The sequence below is a fragment of the Oncorhynchus keta genome, chromosome 26 (assembly GCF_023373465.1).
Source record: "Oncorhynchus keta strain PuntledgeMale-10-30-2019 chromosome 26, Oket_V2, whole genome shotgun sequence".
NCBI classification, from domain to species: Eukaryota; Metazoa; Chordata; class Actinopteri; order Salmoniformes; family Salmonidae; genus Oncorhynchus; species Oncorhynchus keta.
The window spans coordinates 16038080-16052044 of record NC_068446.1 but is presented as its reverse complement, the minus strand read 5'-3'; the positions used below and the strand labels follow the sequence as shown (position 1 = coordinate 16052044).

Sequence of the window (13965 nt, the reverse complement as noted above, 5' to 3'; positions counted from 1 at the left end):
TGTCGAGGTCCTGGATGGCAGGCAGCTTTGCCCCAGTGATGTACTGGGCCATACGCACTACCCTCTGAAGTGCCTTGCAGTCGGAGGCCGAGCAATTGCTGTACCAGGCAGTGATGCAACCGGTCAGGATGCTCTCGATGTTGCAGCTGTAGAACCTTTTGAGGATCTCAGGACCCATGCCAAATCTTTTTAGGTTCCTGAGGGGGATTAGGCTTTGTCGTGCCCTCTTCACGACTGTCTTGCTGTGTTTGGACCATTCTAATTTGTTGTTGATGTGGACACCAAGGAATTTGAAGCTCTCAACCTGTTCCACCACAGCCCCGTCGATGAGAATGGGGACGTGCTTTGTGTTCCTTTTCCTGTAGTCCACAATCATCTCCTTAGTCTTGGTTACGTTGAGGGATAGGTTGTTATTCTGGCACCATCCGGCCAGGTCTCTGACCTCCCTATTGGCTGTCTCGTCGTTGTCGGTGACTGTTGTGTCGTCAGCAAACTTAATGATGGTGTTGGAGTCATGCCTGGTCATGCAATCGTGGGTGAACAGGGAGTACAGGAGGGGACTGAGCACGCACCCCTGGGGAGCTCCAGTGTTGAGGATCAGCATGGCAGATGTGTTGCTACCTACCCTCACCACCTGGGGGCGTCCTGTCAGGAATTCCAGGATCCAGTTGCAGAGGGAGGTATTTAGTCCCAGGATCCTTAGCTTGGTAATGAGCTTTGAGTGTACTATGGTATCTCTCCCTTAGCAATCTCTCCCTTAAGCAGGTTTGACTTTGCATATCTGTTCTGCCCCATACCGGTGCTGCACAACCCCAAGAGTAATTTCCTGTGGCCCATAAACCACATGATATTTAGGCTAAGTCACTAGTCTGCATCATAGCAAGACAAGTACATCTTTACGAAGCTGAAGGAAAAATAATCGTTTTTTTTTGGATCCATGATTAATCTATGTTTTCAATAAAGTAAAATACTTGTAATGTTGTAAGTACTATATGAATAGTAAAACAAATATTGTTTTACAAGGTGCAATAGTGAGTTAAAGCATAACAAATAATTTGGTGGTAAAGTATTGCATTAGGAAGTCTGTCTCCCTCTTCAGGTTGTGGTAGTTAAAACATTAACTGGTTATTTTCTTTCTGAGTCGCATTTCTACCAGGGAAGTCAGTGCAGGAAATGAGACAGATATTCCCCTCTTTCTATTATCACTGCAACAGACTAGTTTCGATCTTGCGTGCTTGCTTGCTTGCTTATTTGTTCCTTATTTTATTTCAGGTGATGCAGGACAAAATCATCTGCCTTCCCCAAAGAATGTCCATGCCAAACCAAACAATACTCTTACCAAATACAACCGAGCTGGTCTCACCCGCTGTTCCACAGGAAATGCACGAGATGATGGGCCTGAAAACCAACCTGGACCTCCAGCAGTACAGCTTCATCAACCAGATGTGCTACGAGAAGGCTCTGCACTGGTACGCCAAGTACTTCCCTTACCTGGTCCTCATACACACCCTGATCTTCATGGTGTGTAGCAACTTCTGGTTCAAGTTCCCAGGCTCCAGCTCTAAGATCGAGCATTTCATCTCCATCTTGGGAAAGTGCTTTGACTCCCCCTGGACTACCAGAGCTCTGTCGGAAGTTTCTGGAGAGAACCCAGAGGAGAAGGTATTGTTTGTATATGTGTGTGTACATGCCTGGAATAATTGTTGTCCAGGACTAAGCTCAATCTTTGTCCGAAAACCTAACCTATATTGAACTGTATACATTTTAATATGTCAAATAAAGTTCATTCATTCATTCATTCATTCATTCAAGGATAAGAAGTGCAGTGCCAGTAGAGCAATCCTCAACGTGTCTGTAGAGGGGAACCTGGACGACCTGGAGAAGACCCAGTCCCTCAAATCCATCCCAGAGAAGATTGTCGTGGACAAGCCCACGGCTAGTGCCCTGGAAAAGAAGGAAGGAGAGCAAGCCAAAGCTCTGTTTGAGAAGGTGAAGAAGTTCCGCCTGCATGTTGAGGAGGGGGACATCCTCTATATTATGTATGTTCGCCAAACTGTTCTCAAAGTGATGAAGTTCCTCCTCATCATCGGGTATAACAGTGCGTTAGTCTCGGAGGTGCAGATCACAGTGAAGTGCAATGTGGACATGCAGGACATGACAGGATATAAGCATTTCTCCTGTAATCACACCATGGCCCACCTGTTCTCCAAGCTGTCATACTGTTACCTATGCTTTGTGGCTGTGTATGGATTCACCTGCCTCTACACTTCCTACTGGCTCTTCTACCGCTCGCTGAAGGAATACTCCTTTGAATACGTACGACAGGAAACAGGAATCGATGACATCCCAGACGTGAAGAATGACTTTGCCTTCATGCTGCACATGATCGACCAGTATGACCCACTATACTCCAAGAGGTGCGTTGTCTTTGTAATTGTACAAGTAATTTAGCTCTTCATTGCTATTGATAAGTATGCAATGCCTCCAATTGTAAAAGTTTCCTTTGCCCATCCTTGGACAATAAAGTAATCTTTGACTTCTTCTTCTCTCTTTCACTCTCTTGTTCTCAGATTCGCAGTGTTCCTATCAGAGGTCAGTGAAAACAAACTGAAACAGCTGAACCTGAACCATGAGTGGACGCCAGAGAAGCTGCGTCAGAGACTGATGACCAACCACAACAACAGACTGGAGCTGCAGCTCTTCATGCTGTCTGGGCTTCCAGACACCATCTTTGAGGTGACAGAGCTCCAGTCCCTGAAGCTTGAAATCATCAACAACGTAACCATCCCAGCCTCCATCGCCCAGCTTGAAGACCTTCAGGAGCTTTCTCTGTATCAGTGTTATTTAAAGATCCACGCCACAGCCACCTCCTTCCTCAAAGAGAACCTCAAGGTATGCTATTCTACCATGTGCTTTTCTCGTAGTCTTTTCGTATAGGATATATTTAAAAAAAAATCTATATTCCTCCTGGCGTTGTATTGGGTTTTTGTCTCGTACAGTATGTATTTTGTACGTATTTGTTATTGACATTACATTTCCTCCTACGGGATTAATAGGTGGAGTAGTTCTGTATGTAATAAAACCCTTTTGTGGGAAAACAAATTCTGATTGGCTGGGCCTGGCTCCCCAGTGTGCGGAGACAAAGTAAATTGACCTCCCAGGCCCACTCATGGCTGGCCCTTGCCCAGTCATGTGAAATCCATAAATTAGGGCCAATTTATTTAAATTGACTGATTTCCTTCTATGAACTGTAACTAAGTAAAATATTTGAAATTGTTGCATTTTATATTTTTGTTTATCTAAGGTGCTCAGGGTGAAGTTTGATGACAGCAGAGAGCTGCCTCATTGGCTGTACCACCTGCGTAATCTAGAGGAGCTCTACCTCATTGGCTCACTGAGTCCTGACGCATCTAAAAATGTGGTTCTGGAGTCCCTGAGGGAGCTGAAGAATCTGAAGACCCTGTCACTCAAAAGTAACTTTACAAAGATCCCCCAGTCCATTGTGGATGTGTCCAGCCACCTGCAGAGGCTGTATGTCTACAACGACGGCACTAAGCTGGTGATGCTCAACAATCTGAAGAAGATGGTGAACCTGACTGAACTGGAGCTGGTGCACTGTGACCTGGAACGCATCCCACATGCTGTCTTCAGCCTCACGAACCTACAGGTATGATATGCATTACTTTGACTGCCCCTGCTATCTGAGTGGTCTACAATGTGTTTTTTAAATATGTAAGGAGTTATTCCTGTCAGCTCCTAGTGGAGAAAAGGGCTTCAATGGTGAAATTCCAGCGACCCCTGTTCTGGGTGGTTTTCTTGACCTCAAATATGCCAATTCCTGTAATATTGTGGTGTTATACTTAAAACAAAATGTTCTAACTCCACAGGAGTTGGACCTGAAAGAAAACAACCTGCACTCCATCGAGGAGATAGTCAGCTGCCAGCACCTCCGCAAGCTGACGTGCCTGAAACTCTGGCACAACAGTATCTGCTACATCCCAGAACACATCAAGAAGCTTGGCAGCTTAGAGCGCCTCTACTTCAGTCACAACAAGATTGAGATCTTGCCCTCGCACCTGTTCTTATGCAACAAGCTTCGTTACCTGGACCTGTCCAACAACGACATCCGGTTTATTCCGCCAGAGATTGGTGTCCTACAGAGTCTTCAGTACTTCTCCGTCACATGCAACAAGATTGAGAACCTCCCAGACGAGCTGTTCTTTTGCAAGAAGCTCACAACCCTCAAGCTGGGCAAGAATACGCTGTCATTGCTCTCCCCAAAGATCTCATACCTGGTTCTATTGACACACCTGGAACTGAAGGGCAACCATTTTGAACTCCTGCCTCCAGAGCTTGGGTTCTGCCGGGCATTGAAGCGCGGTGGCCTAATGGTGGAAGACGCTCTGTTTGAAACCTTGCCATCGGAAATCCGAGACAAAATGAAGACTGAGTGAAATGTCTTACAGTATCTATGCAAAAAGCCCTGCGATAGACTAGCGTCCCGCCCAGGGGGTATACTTCAAGCTGCATTAAACTATATAAAAAAGTGATAGGACAGGAGCCAATGGGTTATTCTGGCTCGGACAAGCCAACTTACTTGACTGTTCAAAAAGGAAAAGGCCAGTTTGTCTGGCAATCCGAGTCAACCAAAATGGTCGATTTTACTGTATTACACATCGCGATCAAAATCTAAGCACTGTACCCTAAGTTTGTTTATAGGGGGCAGATGTGATAATCATGGGTGAATGTTTTTAGGAGTATGTCGAAGTCTTACTTCATGACAGAAGGGAACATGGCATTGTGTTGTAATTAAATGGTTCTTAACAATAGGGTTAGTCACAGGCAAGGTGTACTTGTGCCCAGGCTAATATTTGACTCCTTATTCTCTGTCATATGCCACACAATGTTTGGCATGACATGGCGTGGCAAGGAATGGAAGGATAGCACAAACATATCTGTTTTCTTCTGTTACATGTAGTTGCTAGTTGACATATGTTAATCACTCGTTGCACCTTTTCTGCATTTTGCTTATGTTATGCTAATTAAGGCCTGCTCTTTATGGCTATTGCATTGCTGCTTGAATACTTTTCATTTAATTTTAATTTTTATATTGTTTGCCTGCCATGTGCTATCCTATGTAGCCCCTGCTAGCCTAGCCTGCTCTAGCTTTGGCCTTTTGTGCCACATGCTATTGCACCCTCTTTTCCATTCGATTTGTTGTATTGCTGCTATATTTATGTACAAGCTTTACTAATTTACATTGCATTTGTATATTGTCATTTGAAATTCATACAAATTACATCAATAAGTTATGCACATTATTACCTGTTCTTATTTGTACCTTTGTCTCCTTTGTAGATAAACTATGCATGCAGACATACACAGCTTTTTTATATATATATATATATATGTATATACTGTATCTATATGTATATACTGTATCTATATGTGGACACCCTTTCAAATTAGTGGATTCAGCTATTTCAACCACATCTGTTTCTGACAGGTGTATAAAATTGAGCACACAGCCATGCAATTTCCAGAGACAAACAACATTGGCAGGTGGCCTTAATGAAGAGCTTTTGAACAATTCAGTCAAATTTCTGCTCTGCTAGGGCCACCCCGGTCAAGTGCTGTTATTGTGAAGTGAAAACGTCTAGGAGCAACAACGGCTCCGCATAGTGCCAACTGTAAAGTTTTTGGTGGAGGAGGAATAATTGTCTTCCGATGTTCTTAATGGTCCGGACTATACCCCTTAGTTCTAGTGAAGGGAAATCTAAACGCTACAGCATATAATGACATTCTAGAGGATTCTGTGCTTCTAAATTTGTGGCAACAGTTTAGGGAAGGCCCTTTCCGCTTTAAACATGACAATGCTCCCGTGCACAGAGCGAGGTCCTTACAGAAATGGTTTGTTGAGATCGGTGTGGAAGAACTTGACTGGCCTGCGTAGAGCCCTGACCTCAACCCCATCGAACACTTTTGGGATGAATTGGAACGCCGACTGAGCCAGGCCTAATCGCCCAACATCAGTGCCAACATCACTAATGCTCTTGTGGCTGAATGGAAGCAATTCCCCACAGCAATGTTCCAACATCTAGTGGAAAGCCTTCCCAGAAGAATGGAGGCTGTTGTAGCAAATGTGGGACCAACTCCATATTAATGCGCATGATTTTGGATCGAGATGTTTGACAAGCAGGTGTCTACATACTTTTGGTCATGTAGTGTAGCAATAATTGTTGAGACTTGCGCAACAACTGTTCACCTAACTCAACCATGTGCTGTAATTCAACTAATCTGAACCTGTTCCATGCCATGTACCATCTTCATCTGAATACACAGACTTTCTCTGCCTCTGTCTGCTCCTTCACCACAGCCCCACAGTAGTTGACCATTATCCATTCACCAGTCCTACATCTCTATTATTTACAGAGATATTGAATGTTTTATCCAGAAGCGCCTCATCCTTAAGCGCCTGTCTAAATGATTTTGGAATATAACTTTTAATTTAAGCAAGATAGAATCTTTCAAATTCAAAAGATCTTAGTGTGAGCAGTTTGGCTAAGTTACACCTGGCTGTTTTCACATGTCGCCTTGGGTACGACACATCCTCTCACCTTTTGTTTTCATTTCCATTCCGTTCCACATTTCCTGTTTCACAAAATACAGCCGGGTGCAGCTTTCCTAAACCGCGTACAGTACGTGTTGTTTTTTTGTATTTGAAAAATAATTTCTCGCTTCGATGAGCGTTATCTTACAAATGTTTTCAAAATGCTATCGTGTGCGAGGTGTATTTACGTTTAGACGGAGCATTTGGGCAAAAATCCCCTCAAGTGGCAGACCGCTTTGTGAAAGACAGTATAATGTTTAACATTTACTATTTATTTGAATGGGCTAATCCTCGGTCCTTGAGTTTGAGTGTTTGTATTCTCCATCCCTCTGCTGTTTACCAAATCAGTGGCGGCTGGCCACTTGGTTTGAACTGCAGATTGCTCCTTTTAAGCTCAAACAACATTTGATCAGGTCACGTTTAACCATTTCACTTTCAACATTATAGAAACACTAAAAAAGAAATATTTCATCTGATCCACTGTTCTCTACTCAGGTAGTCTCTATATTATGTTGAAAGTTATTTATAGAACAGTGTAGTCTACAAGTAAAATGTGGACTCACTCAGCTGTAGCTGTTCTGTCAATAGCCTGTGGCAATACTATATTTATCAGGAAGGCTAGCTTGTTTCAGTTAGTCAACAAGCTAAAAAAAATACCAGCCAAGTTGTAAGTAATGTATCTTTATTACAATCCACAAAACACTTTGCACATGCCTTATAGACAGATTTTAAACTTTTTGGTCCTCAGAGAGGTAAAAAAAAAAGTCCACGCCTTACACTGCAATGTCTATCAGAGCTGGAGATCACTGCAAAGGTGCCAGGGTCAGCTGCTATCTTAATGTATAAAAACAGTACCGTATCTACATGTATGTAGGGCTTTATAGTCTAATGCGAAATAGTACCCCCCGCCCCAAACGAATACATCTGGTGAGGAAAGATAATGAAAAGGTATATATTTTATTTTTTAACATTTTTTTTAACAGTTCTTTTAACAGATTGTATTTGCTGTGTTTGATTCTTGATGAATAAAAACAACCAGCTGCTTTAAAAGAGACATTTTGTAGTCTGTCTTATCCTATACCTGTACAGTGTGTTGCATCCCATTTCATGTACAGTTGCAGTTCTGTTTACCTCAGAGAAAATAAACTGTTATGGTATGTGGAATCAAAGTTGCACCCTAGGTGGCAGTGATGTGCTTTGAATAAAGCCATGTTCAAGTGATAGATGGAAACTATAGTCTGTCACCCCATCCTACTTGTTTAGATCAACGGGGCAGACTTTGGTCTATGCTTTACAAGCCTTGGACGCCCAAGCTTTGCTGTGAGGTTAAAGCTTGTGACAGAGGCTAATACTGTACAGTCAATGCCTCTCACTTCTCAGCAACCTGTCTGTCAGGGTATAAGTTCTCCTCACCTTGTAACAGCTTGTGAATTGAGCTGTCTGACATGAACCACTGTGTGTCGCAAATTTCCTATATTGTGCACTAGTTTTACCTGGGCCCATAGTGCACTATTTTTGACCAGAGCACTATGTAGGGAATAGTGTTCCATTTGGGATGCTAACCATATACAGGTAACTGGCCAAATAAACACCAACATAGTGTCTTTATAGGGAGTTGGGCCACCTTGAGCCAGAACTGCTTCAATGCACCTTGGCATATATTTTGTTTTTTTTACATTGTTTGTAATTTCTTACATTGGTACCCCAGGTAATCTTAGGTTTCATTACATAAAGTCGGGAGGAACTACTGAATATAAGAGCAATGTCAACTCACCATCATAACGACCAGGAATATGACTTTCCCGAGGCGGGTCCTGTGTTTTGCCTTCCACCCAGGACAATGGATCGTATCCCAGCCGGCGAACCAAAACGACGCCGCCGTAAAAGGGGCAAATGAAGCTGTCTTCTGGTCAGGCTTCGGAGACGGGCACATCGCGCACCACTCCCTAGCATACTACTCGCCAATGTCCAGTCTCTTGACAACAAGGTTGATGAAATCAGAGCAAGGGTAGCATTCCAGAGAGACATCAAACTAATGTTCTTTGCTTCACAGAAACATGGCTCACTCGAGAGACTCTATCGGAGTCGGTGCAGCCAGCTCATTTCTTCACGCATTGCGCCGACAGAAACCAGCATCTTTCTGGTAAGAAGAGGTATGCCTTATGATTAACGAGACGTGGTGTGATCATAACAACATACAGGAACTCAAGTCCTTCTGTTCACCTGAATTCCTCACAATCAAATGTCGACTGCATTATCTACCAAGGGAATTCTCTTTGATTATAATCACAGCCGTATATATTCCCCCCCAAGCAGACACATCGATGGTCCTGAACGAACTTCATTTGACTCTATGTAAACTGGAAACCACATATCCTGAGGATGCATTAATTGTAGATGGGGATTTTAACAAGGATAATCTGAAAACAAGACTCCCTAAATTGTATCAGCATATCGATTGCGCAACCAGGGCTGGTAAAACCGTGGATCATTGTTGTTCTAACTTCCGCGATGCATATAAGGCTCTCCCCCGGGCCTACAGACAGAAACTAAAACAAGAAGCTCCCGCGCTCAGGTCTGTTCAACGCTGGTCCGACCAATCTGATTCCACGCTTCAAGACTGCTTCGATCACGTGGATTGGGATAGGTTCTGCATTGTGTCCAACAACAACATTGGCGAATACGCTGATTCAGTGAGCGAGTTCATTAAAAAGTTAATCGGCAATGTCGAACCCAGAGCAACGATTAAAACATTCCCAAACCAGAAACTGTGGATTGATGGCACCATTCGCACGAAACTGAAAGTGTGAACCACTGCTTTTAACCAGGGCAAGGTGACCGGAAACATGACCGAATACAAACAGTGTAGCTATTCCCTCCGCAAGGCAATCTAACAAGCGTCAGTATAGAGGCAAAGTAAAGTTGCAATTCAATGGCTCAGAGACTAGGTATGTGGCAGGGTCTACAGTCAATCACGGATTACATGAAGAAAAACAGCCCCCGTCGTGGACCAGGATGTCTTGCTCCAAGACAAACTAAATAACTTCTTTCCTCGCTTTGAGGACAATACAGTGCCACTGACACGGCCCGCTACCAAAACCTGCGGACTCTCCTTCACTGCAGCCATTGTGAGTAAAACATTTAAACGTGTTAACCCTCGCAAGGCTGCAGGCCCAGACGGCATCCCCAGCCACGTCCTCAGAGCATGCGCAGACCAGCTGGCTGGTGTGTTTACGGACATATTCAATCACTCCTTATCCCAGTCTGCTGTTCCCACATGCTTCAAGAGGGCCACCATTGTTCCTGTTCCCAAGAAATTCAAGGTAACTGAGCTAAACGACTACCGCCCCGTAACACTCAGTTCCGTCATCATGAAGTTCTTTGAGAGACTAGTCAAGGACCATATCACCTCCACCCTACCTGACACCCTAGAACCACTCCAATTTGCTTACCGCCCCAATAGGTCCACAGACGACGCAACCACACTGCACACTGCCCTAACCCATCTGGACAAGAGGAAAACCTATGTGAGAATGCTGTTCATCGACTACAGCTCAGCATTTAACACCATAGTACCCTCGACTCGTCATCAAGCTCGAGACCCTGGGTCTCGTCCCCGCCCTGTGCAACTGGGTACTGGACTTCCTGACGGGCCGCCCCCAGGTGGTGAGGGTAGGTAACAAACTCCACCCCACTGAACCTCAACACTGGGGCCCCACAAGGGTGTGTTCTGAGCCCTCTCCTGTACTCCCTGTTCACCCAATCATCAATTTTGTGGACGACACTACAGTGGTAGGCTTGATTACCAACAACGACGAGACGGCATACAGGGAGGAGGTGAGGGCCCTCGGAGTGTGGTGTCAGGAAAATAACCTCACACTCAACGTCAACAAAACAAAGGAGATGATTGTGGACTTCAGGAAACAGCAGAGGGAGCACCCCCTATCCACATTGACGGGACAGTAGTGGAGAGGGTAGTAAGTTTTAAGTCCCTCGGTGTAAACATCACAGACAAAATGAATTTGTCCACCCACACAGACAGCGTTGTGAAGAAGGCGCAGCAGCCTTCAACCTCGAGGCTGAAGAAATTTGGCTTGTCACCAAAAGCACTCACAAACTTCTACAGATGCACAATCAAGAGCATCCTGTCGGGTTGTGTCACCGCCTGGTACGGAAACTGCTCCGCCCACAACCGTAAGGCTCTCCAGAGGGTAGTGAGGTCTGCACAACGCATCACTGGAGGAAAACTACCTGCCCTCCAGGACACCTACACCACCCGATGTTACAGGAAGGCCATAAAGATCATCAAGGACAACAACCACCCGAGCCACTGCCTGCTCACCCCGCTACTATCCAGAAGGCGAGGTCAGTACAGGTGCATCAAAGCAGGGACCGAGAGACTGAAAAACAGCTTCTATCTCAAGGCCATCAGACTGTTAAACAGCCACCACTAACAATGAGTGGCTGCTGCCAACATACTGACTTAACTCCAGCTCACTTTAATAATGGATTATTGATGTAAAAAAATTATCACTAGCCACTTCAAACAATGCCACTTTTATGTTTACATATGTATATACTGTACTCTATACCATCTACTGCATCTTGCCTATTCCGTTCTGTACCAGCGCTCATTCATATCTTTATGTACATATTCTTCATCCCTTTACACTTGTTTTGTAAGGTAGTAGTTAAATCTCAACTTCAAAATTATCTCCTGCAACCTGCCTCACCCAATTTGGTGTGGATCTGTTTTTTTTATAAAGTATTTCTATTTACCTCCGAACTGGAATATCTGAACTGAAGATGGCTGATTGCTAGTTAGCTATCAGTCAGCTAACCTTTAGCTCGGAAAACTCTCGCCAGTTCATATAGCGCGTTTCAATTGAGAGCATACCGGACCTATTTTCTCTCCATATCCCCGGATTCCTACCGCAAACTCTGAACCCTTTCATCTGGATCATAGCAGCTAGCGAACAGCAACACGGGTTGACTAGTCCTGGCTAATGTTTCCATCCCGGAGCAAGCAACAACTGGCCTGGGGCTAGCCCATGCTAGACCCATCTCCCGGCTTGGGCTCCTGGGCTACTCCTGAAGCCCACTCCTCGGCTACAATATCCAGACCCCTTCTTCTGCCGGTACGGGGCATGGAACCCCGCCAATCCTTCACGACTGGAATACCGACATAATCTGCCCGAGGATCCCAACAGGCCCCTCTGGCACGACGTCCCCCGAAGGCCCCTTCTGCTAACCGCGGCCTGCTAGCGTTCTATAGCATATTGGACTGTTAGCTGATCCACCAGCCAGTTTCTTGGACCACGATACCAATTTTGCCAATTGGACTTGGACCTCTCTGCTTCTTGGAACATTACTAATTCCACGACTGGTCTATTGACGTCACCGCACGAGAAGGCAAAAACAGACTTTTTCCCCCATCGCGACGTCCCTCTAAGACCCTTATGCTAGCTTGCTAGCCCCGGCCTGCTAACTGATAGCTTGCTAGCCCCGGCCTGCTAACGGATAGCTTGCTAGCCCCGGCCTGCTAACTGTCTGAACCACTGTGTCCCCAGCCAGCCCAACCACTCACTGGACCCATACAATCACTTGGCTATGCATGCCTCTCCATAATATCAATATGCCTTGTCCATTACTGTCCTGGTTAGTGATTAGTCTTATTTCACTGTAGAGCCTATAGCCCTGCTCAATATGCCTTAACCAACCATGTTGTTCCACCTCCCACATATGCAATCTGGACCCTCTTTCTAAAAATATCTGCCGAAATGATTGCAACCCCATATTACTAGCCTGTTCAACCTATTTCTTATCATCTGAAATTCCCATAGATTGGAAAGCTGCTGCAGTCATCCCCCTCTTCAAAGGGGGAGACACTCTAGGCCCAAACTGCTACAGACTTATCTATTCTACCCTGCCTTTCTAAGGTCTTTGAAAGCAAAGTTAACAAACAGATTAATGACCATTTTGAATGTCACCGTACCTTCTTCCCTATGCAATCTGGTTTTAGAGCTGGTCATGGGTGCACCTCAGCCATGCTCAAAGTCCTAAAAGATATCATAACCGCCATCGATAAGAGACAGTACTGTGCAGCCGTATTCATTGACCTGCCTAAGGCTTTCGACTCTGTCAATCACAACATTCTTATTGGCAGACTCAACAGCCTTGGTTTCTCAAATGATTGCCTCGCTTGGTTCACCAATGCACCAATGCATGCTCTTCAACCGATCGATGCCCGCACCTGGCCGCCCGTCCAGCATCACTACTCTGGACGGTTCTGAATTAGAATATGTGGACAACTAAAAATACCTAGGTGTCTGGTTAGACTGTAAACTCTCCTTCCAGGCTCACATTAAATATCTCCAATCCAAAATGAAATCTAGAATCTGCTTCCTATTTCGCAACAAAACATCCTTCACTCATGCTGCCAAACACCCTCGTAAAACTTACCATCCTACCGATCCTCGACTTCGGCGATGTCATTTACAAAATAGCCTCCAACACTCTATTCAACAAATTGGAGGCAGTCTATTACAGTGCCATCCGTTTTGTCACCAAAGCCCCATAAACTACCCACCACTGCGACCTGTATGATCTCGTTGGTTGGCCCTCACTTCATACTCGTCGCCAAACCCACCGACAAGTCTATGCTAGGTAAAGCCCCGCCTTATCTCAGCTTACTGGTCACCATGGCAGCACCCACCCGTAGCACGCGCTCCAGCAGGTATATCTCACTGGTCACCCCCAAAGCCAATTCTTCTTTTGGCCGCCTCTCCTTCCAGTTCTCTGCTGCCAATGACTGGAACAAACTGCAAAAATCTCTGAATCTGGAGACTCTTACCTCCCTCACTATCTTTAAGCACCAGCTGTCCAGAGCAGCTCACAGATCACTGCACCTGTACATAGCTCATCTGTAATTAGCCCATCCAATATTCCTCATCCCCATAGTGTATTTATTTATTTATCTTGCGCCTTTGCACCCCAGTATCTCAATTAGCACATTCATCTTCTGCACATCCTACCATTCAATTGCTATATTGTAATTACTTTGCTACCATGGCCTATTTATTGCCTTTACCTCTCTTATCCTCATTTGCACATGCTGTATATAGATTTTTCAACTGTATTAATGATTGTATGTTTGTTTATTCCATGTGTAACTGTGTTGTACATGTCAAACTGCTTTGCGTTATCTTGGCCATGTCGCAGTTGCAAATGAGAACTTGTTCTCAACTAGCCTACCTGGTGAAATAAATAAAATAAGTACATATGCAGATAAGTTACTAAATAATTTTCTGAGAGTGAATCCTCACTACAGAAACAAAAAGTTGGGAGAGCGCGTA

At 44.7% G+C, this 13965-nt stretch overlaps 1 protein-coding gene across 12 annotated transcripts in view; it reads left to right on the top strand.

The window, feature by feature from the left end:
* LOC118358999 (volume-regulated anion channel subunit LRRC8C-like) overlaps positions 1-5329 on the top strand; it is a 31236-nt gene extending 25907 nt beyond the window's left edge. For 11 of the 12 annotated variants that reach the window (XM_035737119.2, XM_035737109.2, XM_035737108.2 and 8 more), the window contains 5 exons: positions 1273-1662; positions 1813-2417; positions 2571-2892; positions 3305-3667; positions 3888-5329. In XM_035737119.2, the coding sequence (XP_035593012.1) occupies positions 1276-1662; positions 1813-2417; positions 2571-2892; positions 3305-3667; positions 3888-4454 (2244 nt within the window). In that variant the 5' untranslated portion in view covers positions 1273-1275 and the 3' untranslated portion in view covers positions 4455-5329. The remainder of the gene's footprint in view (positions 1-1272; positions 1663-1812; positions 2418-2570; positions 2893-3304; positions 3668-3887) is intronic. The other variant, XM_035737118.2, reaches the window with a different exon arrangement.
* Positions 5330-13965: the final 8636 nt, after the last annotated feature.